This window comes from Notechis scutatus, chromosome Z (assembly GCF_049901735.1).
Source record: "Notechis scutatus isolate UNSWTSFEM ecotype Mainland chromosome Z, rNotScu1.2, whole genome shotgun sequence".
Taxonomy (NCBI): Eukaryota; Metazoa; Chordata; class Lepidosauria; order Squamata; family Elapidae; genus Notechis; species Notechis scutatus.
Genome location: NC_142025.1, coordinates 53,813,671 through 53,833,200, shown reverse-complemented (window position 1 = coordinate 53,833,200; position 19,530 = coordinate 53,813,671). Strand labels below are relative to the sequence as shown.

The following is a 19,530-nucleotide window of genomic DNA, read 5'->3' as shown; positions in this document are numbered from 1 at the left end:
TCCACCGGACAACGCATGAGCAAGAAATCGTGTACATTCATCCAATTGATTTCGTTCATGGGGGGAGGGAGGAAAAGGGCCAGTAATGCGCGTGCGTAATAGTAGTTATCAGTCAACGCGGATTTTCTCCTATCCAATTGTCCAATCTCTGCTATGCAGCCTGCAGTTCGCCGCGAATAGAGCGACTGAGTCCCGCCTCTTCCTCTGTTGCACATCCGCAGTTGAGGTATCACGAGGCATCTGGAAGCCGTTCTTTCTCTTTTTGTGAATCGACTCGTGTGGCAGCCATCATGGTAATCGCGGGCTAATGGCCGAGGCCTTGTCCAAGGCGCTTTTCTTAAGATTCGCTGAAGTCGAGAGTGATTGTGAAAGGTTTCGGGATAGCCGTCCATTTTCCCTCAGCTGATTTAAGCCGAGAAAGAGGAAGATGGAAAGACGTGGGGAGAAGGGCTTATCTTGGGCGTAAATGGAAGAGATGGAAGCGGACGGTTAACGAGGGCCGGGGGTGGGATTTTGTCAGCTTTTTTATCATTCTCTTCTGGTTCGGAAGATAGAATAATACTTCTCGGCCATGGTGAGAAAGTCTTTTAACAGAAGTTTCTTAGATTTCTGTAACTTCTAGGGCCGCGTGTTTGCAAATTTATGACGTGTCTACCCTATCACATCTAAATGGTTTTGGGCTGAGAATATATTGTATTATAATTATATTTCAATTATTTCAAAGTTCAGTATAGCATGTAAAGAAGTTTCTTTCTTTGAAGGACTGTTAGAAGAGCTGCATAATTCTATACACTTGTCTAGTAATAAATCATTTGAATAATTAAACTTTATCTGATTAAGGTGTTCAAGCGTTATGTTGAGATTGGCCGAGTTGCTTACATTTCATTTGGACCACATGCAGGAAAACTAGTTGCAGTGGTTGACATCATCGACCAAAACAGGGTAAGTTTCACTGCTTATGTTATATGTTTAAGATGGTGTATTGTGATACAAAGTGATAAAAAATTGCACTTAGCACTCTTTATTCCATCCTTTAGTCCACCAAAAGAATAATATACAATATTTTAATTGGCCAAGAGTGGTTAGACACACAAGGAATTTGTCTCCAGTGCAGAAACTCAGTGCATGTGTAAAACAAAGTGATGGTTATGATAATAACAACAATAATAAATATCAATAAGAAAGTTATAATAAAGATGAGAAGGATAATAACACAGCTATACCACATAGAAGATAATACTGTGGTTTTTCTTACTATGTAGCTTCCTTTTCTACATAGTTGAGTGTGTCTTTTAGAAAATATGATTTATGTTAAACACTCAAGAGGTTATTAACATACTAGTTAGAGAAGGAGATTTTTTAATAGTTAATATAAAAGTGCAGGCCTCTAACTTCTCAACAAGCTAGATTTCCTAGATGAGTATCTGAACAGGTAGCTTTCTGAGTACATTATACTTTGAAAGATACAATCTTGTATAGGTGTTTCTCCAAGTTAGTTTCTGTAACCAAGCTTGATTTCCTCTGAATTCTTTTAAAGTACAGTGATTGCATTATGGATAAAAGCACATTTTACTTTCCTAGGTATGATTATTTTGGGCAAGTTTATTTATAAGTACTTAAGGAAAATCTTTTGTAATTTGCTAATATATAACATCCTTTTCAATAAAAGTACCTTTAAGAAGAATGTATATTGGTTTGTGATGTGAAATAGTTATGTTGGTATAAAATAGTATTCACACTAGTGTTCTTGAGGCTCCTTTAAATCTTCTTTTTAAATCTTGATAGAAATTAAAACCTATGGTGTCTTATAATGTTACGTGAAATGAGCTGAAAATAAGGAAAAACCCATATTTCCATTAAAACTCCATTTACTTCTTAAAAGCTATGCTTTTAATAAATCCGGGGTTTTTTGTAGGCTGTTGAAAGTATTTTTTTGCATTAAATGTTAATCTGGAAAATACATTTCTCCCTTGGTTTTTACAGGCCCTAGTTGATGGCCCTTGCAGTGGTGTCAAAAGGCAGGCTATGCCCTTCAAATGCATGCAATTAACTGATTTTGTTCTGAAGTTTCCTCACAGGTTGGTTATGGTACTTCAATATTACTACCTCTAAATTTAAATCAAAGAAATACTTGCCTTACTGCTGGTATTGCAAGAATGTGAAGAGTATATCCTATTTTATTATTATTGAAAACTTTATGAGAATATGGAGAAAGAGCTCTTGTATATTTATTCCCAAGAAAAATCCTTGATGTCAGCATGGGCTGTTATTTTAATTTTCTATTTAATTTAAAGTAAATTATCAAAATGGTTGTACAAGATATAAAAGTATTTTTTTTTCAGAATTATGCAGCTATTTTACAGGTAGTCCTCGACTTACAACAATTCATTTAGTGATGTTCAAAATTAATGGCACTAAAAAGTGACTTAAGTGTGACTTTCACATTTACGACCATTGCAGTACTGTCATAGTCATGTGATCAAAATTCAGACACTTGGCAGCTAATTCATATTAATAATGGTTGCAATATCTTAGAGTCAGGTGATGTCCTTTTGTAATCTTCAGACAAGCAAATCAATGGGGAAGCCATATTTACTTAACTGTTACTAATTTAACAATGACAGTGATTCAATTAGCAACTGTAGCAAGTAAGGTTGTAAATTGAGGCAATACTCAACAAATGTCTCACTTAGCAACAGAAATTTTGGCCAACAAATTGTCATAAGTCAAGGACTACCTGTATATTCCAAAGCACAACACAATTGTGATTATTAATATTACTTCTGAGTGTATTTAAAGCTGGCTTATTTAGAAGATATATATATATGTGTGTGTATGTATGTATATGTATATGAAAAATTGGCAAATGTTATCCATCAGTTTGGGTTGAGTTATTAGTATGAGATGTTGGTAACTAAAACTGAGATGGAGATACTTTGGAAGTCTTTTTTTTTTTTTAACAGACTTTATTCAGTTTTTCACATTAAAAAGAAAAATCTCTTTTTAGTGGACAACATATTTCCGGGTCATCATCTTTACATACAAATATGACAGAAATTATACATTGATATATGCATACTTAATTCTATTATTACCTTTTCCATTCCAAATTTTCAGTAAGGAGAGAAACAAACACATTAATTCTAGCCTATTTCATTAATCTCAATCAATTTTGTTTCATTTCAATTATTTCAAATATAATCCTTTAGTATTTGTTTTTAAACATAAAGATAAACAATATGTGTTTGCCTAATAAATAATAATAAAGTTTAATTCTAAGTTTCATTAATCTCAATCTAAACATCTTTTTATTTCATTTCAATTATTTCAAATATATTCCTTAATATTTATTTTAAAAATAAAAATAAACAATATATATTTGCCTAATAGTGGTAATAATGAAGTTACCAATGTCTCTCCTTGCTTTTAATAATCTATATTAAACTTATTAATTTAGCTGGTTCTTTAGTCTGTCATATTCCCTTTCCATTACACATTTTCTTTTATGAATTCTAAATTAATACAGATCTTAACACACCCACAACAAAAAGAAAAAAGAACAAGTATAAGTTTCCCCTCTTACTATTTTGAGTGTGACACCTTAATGATTAGAATATACCTTTATTCCCTCATCTTAATTCCCAATAAACCATTAATCATTACATCTTTTCAATTGGATTCCACAGCATATTTCCCCCCCCCCCTTTAATAAAAGTTATCAGTATCTATATTACCCTATTTTCTAAATATTTTTAATTGCAGAGATATTCTTATTACCCCTTGTCACCCTGCAGAATCCCCCTTTTTACTTCATCAACCATTATCTCTGAAAAAGCAATTTCTTTTCAACATTTTACTAGTTCTGTGTTTCTTTCTTTCACATGCCTGTTTCTTGCTGCTTCTCCCCCCTCTCTTTTCCCCATATCTTTTCTCATTCCAATTTATCTCTTTCTTAATATCTTCCTTTCCCCTTTTCTGCTGAATCTTCCTGCCTTTTCTGACTTCACAGGTATTCCCTCTTTTAATTGCCTTCTTAAAACTCAACTTTTTAACCTTCCTTCTTTCCCCACTTCTTTGTAGCGTTCTTTGTGTTAATTGTCTATTTAAAATGTCTTCTTGAGTCGATTCCTCCTCCTCTGAGAATCTTTCTTCTTGTTCTTCAATCGCCATTTCCATTTTTTCTAGCGCAGAGCAAAGTGATTCGCCTCTTTTCTGTAGTAATTCTCTCATATTTTTAAGTTCCATTTTTAATTCCCGAAGAGATATCATCATTCTTATATTTTATGATCGTTAAAGTCCACAAAAAGAAACCACTTTTACTTTCCTTCTTTCTTCTTTCAGTTTTTTAAAGTTCTCGGCTATTCCAGTCCAGGGTTTATACCAAAAACATTAATCAGTCCCACAAACAATCTTTCCTTGCTTTTTCCTTTATTCTGGTTCTGCTTTCACTTTCTAAAATTCTTACTTTGTTTCAATATTTCTGTAATGTTATATCCACACCAGTTCATTCAAAAACAAGATGCTTTCCCTTTTATTTGAACTAAATTTTTATCAAAAGGTGACACTCTCCATTATATAAAGTCTTCACTTTTTCCCCCTATATTTTTATTTGTTTTTCGAACCTCAATATTCCAACACAATCCAGTCTCCAATTTGTAAACTTTGTTATTATTATTCTTTGACAATCTTAAGTCCAGCTTTAGTTTTATACTTGTTTATTCCCAAATTATTTTAGTCCAATTTCATTAAATCTTTAATTCCAGCTTCTTCCTTTCCCGGTTCGAAGCCCCATTTAGCTGTCAAAAATATTTTTCTTTTTTTCTCTGTCCCTTTGTAATTTAGCGCTCACTTTTCTTTTCTTAAAAATTCTATGTTACCTTAATCCCGGGTACTTTTATTTGGTTATATTGCCCAGTTGTCCCGGTTCAGATGTTATCCACCTCTTTCTTCCCTCCTGCACAAATCTTAGTCGAGCTGAGTCATCCTCTTCGGGATGGCCATTTTAGACCATCCCTGCAGTCGTCTTCGGGAGGAAAAAAAACCAAGCCGGGGGGAGATGCAGCTCCCCACAATCAGGCTTGCTGCTTCCTCTTACTCCGCTGCCCCTCCAAGGCAGTTTCAGCCCCTAATCAGAATGATTGGGGCTCTCCGACAAAAGAGCACGAACGATAGCCCCAGAGAGTTGCGATCTACCGTCCGTCGGCGAGGAGGCTCTGCCTTCTTCCCCGATACTTTGGAAGTCTTGATGAAGACCGATGACTTGAAAGGAGCTCTATTTATGTCTTAGCTAGATTTCTGTTAACAAATAAACATTTAGAAATTCCTAAAAATATTACAATTACTTTAGTACCAATATTGGCTTTAGATCAGGCATGTCCAACTCATGGGCCACATGCAGTTCCATAAGATAAAAAAAATAAAAAATAAACGAAGTGTATTATTTATAAAGATTGGCTATATTACATATTTCATATACAGCCCAAGACAATTCCTATTCGCTCAATGAGTCCCAGGCAAACCAAAAGGTTGAACAACTATGCTCTAGGTGGAATCCTATTGTCCCTAAAGGAGCAGTGCTGTTACTTGCGTTTGTCCTGGACTCACTGTCTTAGTAGATCTGCAGATAGAAGCCATGGCTAAGGAAGTTTTTGTCTCTATATTCACTTATGCCTTAACTGTACAAAGATGTGATACTTTATTACCATGTGTCATGCTAAATATCTGGACTCTGTTCCAAGTGCTGATTATTACCTTTAGAGCTTATATGGTAGAGACCAGGAACCATTGCACTAATAATTTTGCTTGCCCTATAAGATTGGGCTTGTTTAAATTATTGTTATAGATCAGTGACGGCTAACCTTTTCCATGCTGCGTGCCAAAAGTGCTTGTGTGCTTGCACCCATAATGCAATGCACATGCAACCCTCTGCGCATGAGCCCGCACTGCATGCCTATGCGCATGTGCAGTGGGGCTCTTCCAAGCGACCTCTTGCGTGCTGGCGGAAGTGGCTCTGCCAGCACGCGTGCTATAGGTTCGCCATTACACTTATAGATTATCCTGGACAAAACTAACGCTGGTCCCTTCACTTAACATTCTAGAAAACCCTGGATTACTTCTTACCCTGTTTCTCCAACAATACGGCCTCCCCCAATAGGAAGTCCCAGCACGTTTTATAGGCATGAAATGAAATTAAGCCCCTCCCCCCAAATTAAGACCTATATTAAAACATGCGAAATGGGGGGGAATTGTGGGGGGGCTTGCCGTTAGGAAGTACTTTTGTTGCACACCCGGATATGGTGCTGCCTGTGTTGACCCCGATACGAAGTGCCCCACCAACGCCAAGGTCAACATCCAAGCCGTCCACCCGCCCACGTAAAGATGCATGGGGGGGGGAATTAAGTCACCCCCGAAAAGACAGCCTAGCCATTTTTTCGGGGCTCAAAAAAAAAAAAGACCCGGCCTTATTATATGAGAAACACGGTAGTTAGGCAGTAGATAGATTGGATAGTCACTAGGAAGCCATTTTTAGCCATGTTACTTTGGTCTAACAGTCCTGAGTTTTATATGGATTGTTTATTTTATGTATAGGCAATCAATTTGGAAAATTGGGTATTTTATAAATAAATTAATAAAAGTTTTGTTGTTCCTTTCCTATCAGTTTTAGGTTCCAGTTCTAATTTCAGGTACTGAATTAATACCACACAGTAGGCTATATTTGTTCTACCATGCTACTCAAGGAAGCATAATCTGAAACCCCAGGTCCTCATGTGTTCAGTCTTAGGTGAAGACCTTAGAAACCTCCAAAAATACACTGCTCAAAAAAATAAAGGGAACACAAAAATAAGACATCCTAGATCTGAATGAATGAAATATTCTTATTAAATACTTTGTTCATTACATAGTTGAATGTGCTGACAACAAAATCACACAAAAATTATCAATGGAAATCAAATTTAGCAACCCATGGAGGCCTGGATTTGGAGTTACACTCAGAATTAAAGTGGAAAAAAACACTTCAGGCTGATCCAACTTTGATGTAATGTCCATAAAACAAGTCAAAATGAGACTCAGTAGTGTGTGTGGCCTCCACGTGCCTGTATGATCTCCCTACAATGCCTGGGCATGCTCCTGAGGTGGCGGATGGTCTCCTGAGGGATCTCCTCCCACACCTGGACTAAAGCATCCCACAACTCCTGGACAGTCTGTGGTGCAACGTGACGTTGGTGGATGGAGCGAGACATGATGTCCCAGATGTGCTCAATTGGATTCAGGTCTGGGGAACGGGCGGGCCAGTCCATAGCATCAATGCCTTCGTCTTGCAGGAACTGCTGACACACTCCAGCCACATGAGGTCTAGCATTGTCGTGCATTAGGAGGAACCCAGGGCTAACCGCACCAGCATATTGTCTCACAAGGGGTCTGAGGATCTCATCTCGGTACCTAATGGCAGTCAGGCTACCTCTGGCGAGCACATGGAGGGCTGTGCAGCCCCCTAAAGAAATGCCACCCCACACCATTACTGACCCACTGCCAAACCGGTCATGCTGGAGGATGTTGCAGGCAGCAGAACGTTCTCCACGGTGTCTCCAAACCCTGTCACGTGTGCTCAGTGTGAACCTGCTTTCATCTGTGAAGAGTACAGGGCACCAGTGGCGAATTTGCCAATCTTGGTGTTCTCTGGAAAATGCCAAACGTCCTGCATGGTGTTGGACTGTAAGCACAACCCCCACCTGTGGACGTTGGGCCCTCATACCACCTTCATGGAGTCTGTTTCTGACCGTTTGAGCAACCACATGCACATTTATGGCCCGCTGGAGGTCATTTTGCAGGGCTCTGGCAGTGCTCCTGTCCCTCCTTGCACAAAGGCGGAGGTAGCGGTCCTAATGCTGGGTTGTTGCCCTCCTACAGCCTCCTCCACATCTGATGTACTGGCCTGTCTCCTGGTAGCGCCTCCATGCTCTGGACACTATGCTGACAGACACAGCAAACCTTGCCACAGCTCGCATTGATGTGCCATCCTGGATGAGCTGCACTACCTGAGCCACCTGTGTCAGTTGTAGACTCTGTCTCATGCTACCACTAGAGTGAAAGCACCTCCAGCATTCAAAAGTGACCAAACTATCAGCCAGAAAGCATAGGAACTGAGAAGTGGTCTGTGGTCACCACCTGCAAAACCACTCCTTTATTGGGGATGTCTTGCTAACTGCCTATGCTTTCCACCTGTTGTCTATTCCATTTGCACAACAGCATGTGAAATTGATTGTCAATCAGTGTTGCTACCTAAGTGGACAGTTTGATTTCACAGAAGTGTGATTGACTTGGAGTTGCATTGTGTTGTTTTAAGTGTTTCCTTTATTTTTTTGAACAGTGTACTTTACCAAACTGCTTTCTTCTTATATGCATGACTTGTAATAGTGAACATAATATTAATATTATGTTCACTTTTCATGAATTGAGAAAGAATGAAATAATAGTCTTAGTGGATACCCATTGGAATATGAACTAGCATTGTGCTGCAGCTTCCTAAAAACCCAATACAGTCTGGCTGCGTTAACAAAGGGATAGAAGCAAGATCACATGAAGCATTAGGAGTGTCAAACTCAATTTCACTGAGGGCCGGATCAGCAGACACCAGTTCTAACAGTGCCCTGCTGACTTTCCCGCTCATGCAGAGGGAAGCCCCACTGCCCCTGAGCCGCCCCACCACTTGCCAGGTGCCGTGGCCGAGCTATGCCTTCCAGGAACGCCAGCAAAGCAGAGAATTTGGCTGCAACTCTCAGCTCGGAGTGGAGATGCGGCCTTCAAGACAGAAGGCTGCCTTCAATCCAGGGAAGGGCCTGCAGCCTCAGGGGGTCTATGTGAAGGAACTGCATTGGTCGGACAGTGCCTTGAAAGTGCTTTGGAGTTGCTGCCTTGCAGGGCAGGGTAGGGCTTGGTTCCCCACCTAGCAGCCCTGGTGAAGGAGGTGCATCGCTGCTCGGCAGACCTGCCCAGCCCGAAAAAGGCGAAGCGGCCAGCTAGCCCAAGTAAAGCTGGTAAAGCACGCCCAGGCTCAGCAGGCAAAAAATGGCCACTGCTAGTGGGGAAAGCCTGATCGCCATCAGCATCCTGGCTGCCCAGGCCCAGCAGAGATGGCTGAGGCATGCAATCCCAGCTGGGCTTGGGTGCCGATGGGGATCCAGCTTTCCCTGCTCGTGGTGGCTACCTTTTGCCTGCTGGGAATGGGCATGTTATGCCACCTCTACTCAACCTTTCTAGCTGGCTGCTTCACTCCTATGGGCTGGGCCAGCCTGATGCTTTGGGCAGCAGCTTGATGGATCTGTGCGAGACGATGGCGGCGTTGGTGGTGCTGTGGTTTGAAATGGTATAGGGTCTTCTACTTGAGGGGATTAGGAGATCTTCATGCTCTCTTCCAACTCTGGTAATTTTGTTATAATTTGATATTTTCTTCCTATTTTGGGGGCGGAATGTGGCTCTCTTCCTGGAAAAACATTTGTGTCCCTGTAATAAACTAGCATAGCATGAATTGCAAATGCAGCCATTGTATAGTATAATTTGAGCTGTCTACTAGTTGTTTCCTCAAAGAAGAAAAGCTAAGTATTTTTGAAAATAATGTTTTGTGTGAGAGTTTTTAAAAGGGACTAATATGGGAAGTTATTGTTGCTGTGATTATTGCCTTGTTTTTTTCTGTAGCATTCACTTAAATATTAGCAGAAATTAGTAATTTTCTGGTATAGAAAAATAAATATTTTTAAGGGATCTTAATGTATGTTGATATGTTGATTGTAAACTAAAGGTAATCTTATATATATATATATATATATTTTAAATACAGTGCTCGTCAAAAATGTGTGCGAGTTGCCTGGGAAAAAGAAAACATTAATGAGAAATGGAAGGCCACCAGATGGGCAAAAAAAATTGAGGCTAGGGAAAAGGTATGTGGTTGAAACAATACAAAACATGCAATACTTTTGAGTTAAATGGCATTTTGGAAGCAGCTAAATAATGAAGTACAAATAGGAACTCACTTTCTGCAGTATTTGTTGCCAGTTAACTGCCTATGTAATCAGTTTTTCATCAAACACTTTTAAATGTTTCTGCCATTTCAAGTGCAGCAGACTGTAGGACTTTAGAAAACAATTGAGATTGTCCTTTTTCCTTATACTCTTTTCCTGAACTTGCAACAAAACAAGGCATTTGTTCCGCATGGTTTCAGACAATAGGAACTTGAACAATAGGAACTTGAAATAACCCTTTTATACCTCACACGTTATCCTAGGACAGCAGAAGTTGGGATAGTAGCAATAGCACTCATAGTCTTTATAGCATTCTCTGAGTAGTTTACAATGCTGTCATATTGCCCCCAACAATCTGGTTCTCATGTTATCAATGTTGGAAGGGTGAGTCAACATTGAACCCCGTCAAAATCGAACTCTAGGCTCTGGGCAGAGTTTGTCTGCAATACTGCATTCTAACTAAAGAGCTGTGATGGTGCAGTGGTTAGAATGCAGTACTGCAGGCTAATTCACTGCCAGGAGTTTGTTTCTGAATGGCTCAAGGTGGACTCAGCCTTCCAAGGTCGGTAAAATGAGGTTGTTGGATGCAATATTCTGACTCTAAGCCGCTTAGAGGGCTTAAGTGCTATTGCTAACCACTGCACCATTAGGGCTCGTCAGTGCTACATGCTGCCTGTAGATTCAGACTTGAAAAAATATCCAAAAGGAATGATTTTTTTAAAGTGCTTCTAATAGAAAATAGTGAGGCAATCACTGTCTCACTCCAGCCTAGTTAGAGCATTTATGCTCTTGCGCTTCTGTATGAAAAGAAGGGATATAAATGTAGTCAATATTAGAAACACAATAAATCGGCTTTTGCAGCCTGTTTGTACAATCTTTTAAAAAGATCTTGGAGAGGCTTAGTTTTGTGTCTTTAAAATTAAAATATTGTTATTCCTTCGATTCTTTAAATTTATTTGCCTTAGTCTTATGTTTTTTTCTAGTTTTAATCATTTTAGTAGTACATAAATCATTGGTTACACATGCATATAGATAAAAGGATCTGAAATGAATCTGTACTACTTTGTTGAATGCTCTCAATCCCTTCACAGCCCCTTTTCTCTGTGGATGACTGGGCCATTTATTATTCAGTGAAGCCAAAAGGATAAACTTTAATCTGAACTTATTGGGAAAAAATATATGTCATTGTAATAAGAATATCAAAAACAAATTGTTTAAATAGCTTCAGTTTTATATTCATGTTTTTGATATTTTAATTTATATATAGTTTAGTTTACTTTATTGTCATTGCACCTCGTACAACAAAATTAAGTACCATCTTCAGTGTACATTATGATAGAGTTACTGCCCTGGGATAGAAGCTGTTTTTCAGCCTATTTGTCCTTGTTTTTATTATCCTGTATTTTATCCTGTATGTTAAGAGTTATATGATTGTGGTGAAAAAAATATATAGCTTAGCCTGTGATTTTAGACACAGAAATTAGAGTGTGTGCTTCTCTGATGCTTGTATTACAGAGATATTTGCAGTAGTTTTGTCTTACTGTTTCAGGTTGTATTCTATTTGTATTCTATTCTCCATTGTTAAATGACATAAAATGCTATGTTGTGTGACCACCAACTTAATAGGAGACGTAGTTATTAAATGGATCTTACAAGGTTGTTAAGGGCAATATATCATTATTGGCTTCTGTTGATTCTACTAGTTGTAAGATAGCAGTGAAGACTAAAAATGGCAGTCACATGACCACGGGATACTGTGACCATCAGAATTGCGAGCCAGTTGCAAATACCCAAACCCCAATACCATGACTGTGGGTAATGATGCAGTTTGAAGGATCATCTGTAAATCTCATTTAGAGCCATTGTAATTTTGAATGGTTGCTGAATAGTCATTAACAAGGGCTACCTGTACTGCATCAGTACCTAGGACACAGAACAACATTATACCACCCTGTTGCTTTCAGATATTGATTCTTTTACAACATTCAATATTGCCAAATTCTATGCACCAGTAGAATTATCTATCATCTGATCCTTTTTTTTTAATGACTCTACCTTGCCCCTTTATGCTGATCTAATCATCTTGATAAAGATGATTTTGAAAATAAAAGCTATGTATGGGATGACTAGTTATATTTTGTTAATGCATAAAGAAGCTGGCAGTTTTTGGTAAGGCTCAGGATCTCAGACTTCTTTGTCAAAAAATCTTTCCATAGAAAGCCAAAATGACGGATTTTGATCGTTATAAGGTCATGAAAGCAAAGAAAATGGTAAGTACAATTGCTATATAATAGACTCCTAACACTTAGTATAATGGTTTCAGGTGCAAGATAAAATTCTTAACTTTGCAATGTGCAATTTTTGCTTGATTTATTATTGTTATTATGTAACTTAAATTACATATTTGGGAGTTGCATGCTACTTATTAATTGGAGTAGTCTCTAAATGTGTAAATAAAATGTAAATTCTTGATGCAGTTGGCTTTCTACTTTCAGTAAATTTCTTTTGAAATAAAGTAACATGAATAGGATTCTTCAACAGTATTATAGTTCTGTTTTTTTCTGCAGAACTTAATCGAAAGTTTAAGAAAACTAAATACTGAAATATGACATTTTTCAGTTGCTCATAAGAAAATAATTTATGAAAATGGATAATTCTTGCCTTATAAACATATAATATAAAATATAAACATAATTATTTTACAGAGAAACCGGATCATCAAGCATGAAGTTAAAAAGCTTCAAAAGGCATCTTCTATCAAGAAAGCATAAATTGTCAACAAATAACATTTAAATTAAATATGCACCTAACATGATCCATGACGTGCCTCATTATTTTTCTCTTACTCCACATATATTGGGCAGATACATATATTGACTTGTCTACATTTAATATATATTTATCTGAAGAAGCACAGTCACAGCAGTGGTTTAAAATACAAGCATCACAAAAATGTAAAAGCCTGTAATTATCCAAGTCAGCAAAAAAAAAAAATCACTATCTTCAGACTCCAATCTCACCCTCCTAATATTTGGGGCAAAAACCAACTCTTTCATTCCCAGAAGGTTAAGGGGATGGGGGCCTGCTGGAACTCAAGGTGAAGGGAGTTCAATAACTATTGGTACTATGGAAAAAGCATGCTTACTAAGTCCTGTTAGATGGCAATATTTGAGAGAGAAGGCCTGGAACATGCCTACAGTATCCATTCTGTTAATATGCAAAACCAGAGAAGTTTTGTAAACCTGACCTATTGTATGAATTGTACCCAGAAAAAAATTGAGCAAATCAGCTTCCACAAAACAACAAAGAATGTGTGTTTTGCTATGATCTGGCAGGTTGTAATTTCTAGATGGTGTTCAAGACAGCCTCGTGTAGCACATCACAATCTCAATGGCAAGTAAATTGTGGCTGAGTTATTGAACAAAGCTCTTCAGTCCTGCAAAGCCCCTCTTCCCACTTTAGCAACAGCTACCACCTGCTCCCAGTTTATACCAGTGTGAGCTGCCCACTATTTCTAGAAGGAGGAATAAATTATGTCCATGTACTCCCAAGCAATGGCTACTGCAAACTCCAGATTTTCCAAGTTTATATTAAAGATGCCTTCCATTTTGCTCTCTAAAGCCATTGTGTCTGCTTTGCTTCATTTCAGTTCCATGTACAGAAACCCTTTGGATCACTGCCTTTTTCATCCTCAAAGTTTATTGCGGGAACAGAGCAAGATGTGCTTCTTTACTATCTTAACAATGCTTTAACAAGTCCAAATGGGAGAAACAATACTAAATTGGCATAACAACAGATCCAGGAAGGACAAGAACAGGGAAATTCACCAATCAGGCTGTAGTGAGCATGGTTTAAACAGTATCAGGCTAAAGTGATAGAAGACATCTTGAAAACGATTTTGTAAGTCAGCATAATTTCCAGCCAGCTTCTCTACCAAGACAGTTAAAATTTAAACTAACACAAGCAAGGATCTATAATATCCTTGCTTATGGTAATAGACAAGGGCTCAGAATATTTATTTTATTGAAAGGCTTACAGCACTATTCTGTTTATTAACATCCTACATTCCAAGAAAAGATGGAGTGGGGTGTATTTTTTAGTTCCATCTGTTTTGGAAGTAAATTCTGGCAGGTCTCATACAACTGCTATGTTGCACTTTCATACTTCTGAATTGAAAGCATATTGAACTGAAGACAGCCACTATCAAACGGCCATATGCAATTTTGGGTTTGTCAGTTTCTTAACATGATGTATGTCAGGTGCCTTCATGTCCTCCGATCTACCACTTGAATTTTCCTCTGACAGCTGACGGCCTGATTTCTTTTTAATTTTAAATTTATGGCAAAAATGATTACAGATCTATTCAATGCAAAATAATGTAATGCTTAAGGCTATTTAATTATGGTTAATTATGTATTGGCTCTGACAACTTTTGCAGTCAGCCTTTGACATGTCAACCAATGTTTAGTAGTGCTTTCAGCCTGAAAACAATTATACTGCATGCTCTAGAACACAATTGGTTTTTTTTTACTTCTTTAGTGAGAAAATTACTACTTGCCTCCATCTTGATATAGAGAATTTTACATTTAAGAAAAATGTGTGAAATGTACATTATTCTAATTGTAACTTTAGATCAGGAGACTGGCCTTGCTATTTTTTTATTGAATTGGTGTGAGCTGCTGTTTCTATTAAGGGGAGTCCTCAACTTATGATCATTTGTTTAACCACAGTTCAAAGTTATGATTGTCCTGAAAAAACTGACTTACAACCTGGCCTTGAAGTTTCAATTATTACACCACGCTCACAATCATGTGATCACACTTCAGATATTTGACAACAGTTGCAGTATCCTACAGACATATGATAGTGATTCTTCCCAGTTACCAACATGCAAAAGTCAATTGGAGAATCCATATTTGCTTAACAATTGTGTGATTTGCTTAATGCCCATAGCAAAATAGGTTGTAAAATTGGATGTGGTCACATGACACTTAATGACTATGCTGCTTAATGAATTTTTCCAGGCTTAGTTATAGTTGTAATGAGGACTACCTGCAATGGAACCAATGTCTTATTCAATGTGTGATATTTCTATGCATTATATTTTTGAAAACCTAGAATCCAGAGTAATCAGTGTCCACAATATCTGCACTGGTGGATTAATGATCTGATTTTATATGAGGTAGCTTTCTAGACTAAGGTCAGAGAAGTTATTCTAAGTTTTTCTAACTCAAGTTTTCATTCTAAGACGATCTGCTTTAAGCTTCTATGTACAATCCAGCTTTTCTGTCTCCAAAACATTTTGTTGCCTTCAGCTCTATAGTACACTGCAGATCCTATGTGCTATAGTTAGCTTGAAAAATGTCATTTTTGACCTAGCAAGTGCAACAAGATCTGCTTAGCCATGGGAACTCACTTCAAATTGAATATGGGTTGGTGTCCTCAATTGCCCTTAAGAGAAGAAGAAACAATCATTGTGTACAACATATAATATATTTGTTATCAAATATGTTATCCTGAAGTAGCTTTTTCTATCTGGATGTTGCCTAAGTCTTTTTATGGTTAGCCATTGTTTTATAGTCAGTAATTTGATGAATCATTTTTTAATAGATTTAGGCATATGTACAATTCAAGTACATATAGTACATATATGTACAATTCAAGTACCCAACAGTAATTCTTTGGGCATGATCGCAAGCATATTTTTAAAAATATATTTACCATTTTCCTGATTATTTACCATTTTTCTGTTTATGTGAGAATAAGCAAAGAGAGGAAGAACCTACAAAACCCCTCTTACATATAAAATCTAAACTATGAATATTTACTTAGGTCTGTGTAATATAAAGAAAAAAGGGAAATATGATCTAGTAATATTTGCATTTTCCTGCAAATTTCAATATATGCTTAACGTGTTTTTTTTTTTTTTACAGATTCCGTTTGAGAAACTGAATATGGTAGGGGAAAAAGTTTATAGACATTTTTTCAGTTAGCATTTTTGTGATACCTTCTTTAACAAACATAGCTTCCAATATTTCCTGTAATAAGAGCCTTGTAATCTGTTGGAATATCCAATCTGTTTTTAATTTCAATTTTAGTTCCTGGCTTCAGCAAAGGGAGAAAACATTCATGTAGCAAAGAGCAGACTGATGCTGGTACTTGAGATGAAGATTGCAGAAGAGCTGGGCAGGAATACAATTGTCATGTGAGAAGCAGAGCATTTAGTGGTGAAACATTTGCAGGAGACTTGTCTAGAGAGATGGCAGGAGGCACAGATGGGGGAAGCAAGAGAAAGTGTGTGTGCGTGCACAATGGGTTTAATGGAGGCTGAGGAGGTGTAATTGGAATAGATAATCCAATATCACAAATAGTTTGAAAAGTACTAAGGGAAAAGCCAGTCTTGGTAAGGAACAAAATGAAGCAGGAGTCGGGAACTGGAATTCACAATGCACAAAATCAGATCCTGAAACTGATTCCAGCTATTGAAGGCAGTCTCTTCATTTTAAACCTCCCTGATTAGCACGTATAGGTGAGCTTAAATTAGAACTTAAGTTGTAGATCCTAACTTAAGTGCCAGTGTGTGTTTACTTTCTGTAAGAATTGCCTCCTCCTAATTTAAGAAAGTGAAGACTTGAACTTTTTTAAAAGGAATCATAAATTAAGGACTACATGCACTGTGATAAGAGTAGGATTTTCAGGCCAGGGAAGTTTTGCCTTGCTTCTTGGAGCTTGACTCTTAAGCTGTAACATTCAATTTCTTTGCCAAGTATCAAACATTGGCTAGAGAACCAAGAATATCTTCATTTAGAACTTTCACCAAACTGTTCAGAATTGCAAGATGTCCACAGGATATTGTAAAAAAAAGGTGCAATTGAAACTCCATCCGTTTTTTTAATAAAATTTTTATTTGGGTTTTCAGAAAACATAATACAAGTAAAATTTCTTTTTTTGAGAATAGCATGGTCCCGGATTATCACTTCTCCATACAGACACAAATTCAATTTCATATTCATCTTTGTGTTCTATTCCATATCTTATTACTATTTTAACATTTTCTCAATAGTAACCTTCCCTTAGTTTTCCCAATCTTACTTTTAATTATCTCATTCCTTTCTAAATTCAATTATATATATATATATATCTTTTTCTAAGTTTCAATATCTTTCTAGTCATTATATTTATACTTTTGTCCTGTTTCAATTTCATATTTTCTTTTCTCATTAAACAAAATTTTTCCCTGTAGTTACTACTTGGAGTATGACACCTTTGTATCTTTTAATTTTTATCCATTCTACTCTTATTTAAACTTCAATATATGCCTTTACAATTATAACATTCAATATAACATGACTTCCAGTCGAATTCTGCTTAGTACATTCTTAAAATATGCACTAAGTTCTTAAAGAGAATATATATATATATAACAATAATAAATAAAATACTTATTCTATTCCAGTTCAGCTCTATCATTAATGTTAGTTATAATCTTTGACATCTTTAACATTTCTTTTCAATAGGGTATCATACTTCTAGGAACACTTTATATTTCCATAATTTTTCATGTTTCTTTCATATTCCTCTTCACTTAAATTTTTATAAGACATTTATAATAATTAAAATGTTCCCCTCCTTTCCTAATTTCATTCTCTCATTCTCTTTATTTCATTTAGTTATTAAACATTCCATTATATTACAATGAGTATTTCATCTATCATTTTAATCACACTTGTTTCATATTTTCAAAGTTCATTTCTATTTCTAATATAACAATACTATCTTGTGTACCCTTGCAGAATCCCCCTTTCAATTAAATTTTCACCCATTTGTGTCTTCTAAATAGGCTTATACCCTTAATCCTTGTACGTTTTCCGTTTCTCTATGTCCTGTTTCTGTCCTTTATAATTTCTTTTCCTTTCCCTCTTCCCCCTCTTCTTCTCCCTTCCCTTTTTGACCCCTTCTCTCCCTAATTCTGATTCTCTCTTCTGTAATCCTCTCTTCTGTTTCTTCCTCATGTTGTAATTACTTTTCAAACTATTCTTTTTGGGGGTTGTTTTTTCAAATCTTAAATTTTTCACACTCTTTCCCCCCTTTCCTTTCTTTTCCCCACATAGAAATACTTGGTCATTGAAGATTCTTCTTTGTTCCGCCCTTCTTGTTCTATAGGCATTTCTTGTTGTTTCTCATAGTTCAGGATCTCCATTTCTAAAAACTGAAATACAAAGCCAAAAGAACCTCTTCCTTCTTGTGCATCTTCTTTCTGTTTTTTAAGTTCCATTCTCAATTCTTCCAAGAGTGATACCATTTTAAAAACTTTTATACAACCACCCAATTAATTTTAGTCCTTTAGATCCAATAGCCAAAAATCCAAAAATCACCAAGTAATCCAAATAATCCAAATCTGTTTCTTCTTGCTTCTTTTTTCCACTTTCTCTTCCTGGGGTTCTCTTATCTTGTTACAAAGTTTCAGTTAAAATGTATCTTTTAGGAATCTTGTTAAAGTTTCACTGTAAATTCCTTTCATTTCCAGGTGGTCTCCTCCATTTTTCCAGATCCCACCCCTTTGGTTTTTTTCCTTCTTTTAAAAGTTTTTGAGAATCCAGAAATCTTTATTATCCCTTTGACATTTTATTTTCAGCTTAAATACCTGTTAATGTCAAAGTGGATTTTTGCCGGTTTCTTGCTTAAATCTCTTAGTTGTCAATATAGGGAAGAAAAGAAAAAAAACCAAATCCTTTCCCTTCCCTCTCTCATTCGCCACTTCAAAGTCTTCTTTGGGAACAATGTAGTTCTTTATAATTCAAATTCCAGGGTACCTTATATTGTTGCTTTTTCAGTTCAACCCGGTCAGCCAAAACTTTCTCTTCTTATCTTCCTCCTGCACATTCTTTTTCCGGTCGAGTTCTTCTTTGAGGTGGCCATTTCTGACCACTGCTGCAACCGCCTTCCATCCATTTTTATGTGTGTCAGTAGTTGCATCATTGTACTATGATTATCAAAGGTGCAATGGTTCAGATGTTAAAGACACTGACTTGTTGGCTAGAAACTTGACAACCTAAGACCCAAGTGCTGCATGACAGGGTGAGTTCCCATTATTTGCCCCAGCTCTTGCCTACCCAGCAGTTCAAAAGCATGCAGATGTGAGTGGAAGATAAGTGTTCTGTGTGCCTCAGCAAATAGTCATGCTGGCCACATAAACACGGAAATGTCTTCAGACAATGCTGGCTCCCTTGGGTAAAAAACGGAGATGCGCACAGCCCCAGAGCCGGACGTGACTGGACAGGGAAACTTTACCTTATTTTGCTGTGGTCACCATCTTGAATTTTTGACAACACCTCTGCAGAACTTGAAAGTAGAGTCCACAGGTTATTCCAGTTAGCCTGACACTGGAATAATTGTCCACAGCTCCTTGTTTAATTTTGGTTCCTTTTATTTCCGTGTTTGATTTAATTATTATTAATAATGTCTCTAAGACCAGGATGAAAAGTAGAGGTGACAGTGGACATCCCTATCTGAC

General features: G+C 37.0%; 1 protein-coding gene across 1 annotated transcript; it reads left to right on the top strand.

The window, feature by feature from the left end:
* Positions 1–12,831, top strand: RPL14 (ribosomal protein L14). Its single transcript, XM_026684485.2, has 7 exons — positions 1–31; positions 160–293; positions 841–942; positions 1,984–2,078; positions 9,836–9,935; positions 12,233–12,286; positions 12,722–12,831. The coding sequence occupies exons 1-7, from the start codon at positions 16–18 to the stop codon at positions 12,785–12,787; spliced, it is 567 nt and encodes a 188-aa protein (XP_026540270.2). The 5' UTR covers positions 1–15; the 3' UTR covers positions 12,788–12,831.
* Positions 12,832–19,530: the final 6,699 nt, after the last annotated feature.

Coding starts and splice junctions, on each gene's coding strand:
- RPL14 (XM_026684485.2), top strand. Junction 2,079..9,835: donor GTTCTGAAGTTTCCTCACAG/GTTGGTTATGGT, acceptor TTTTAAATACAG/TGCTCGTCAAAAATGTGTGC. Junction 9,936..12,232: donor AAATTGAGGCTAGGGAAAAG/GTATGTGGTTGA, acceptor ATCTTTCCATAG/AAAGCCAAAATGACGGATTT.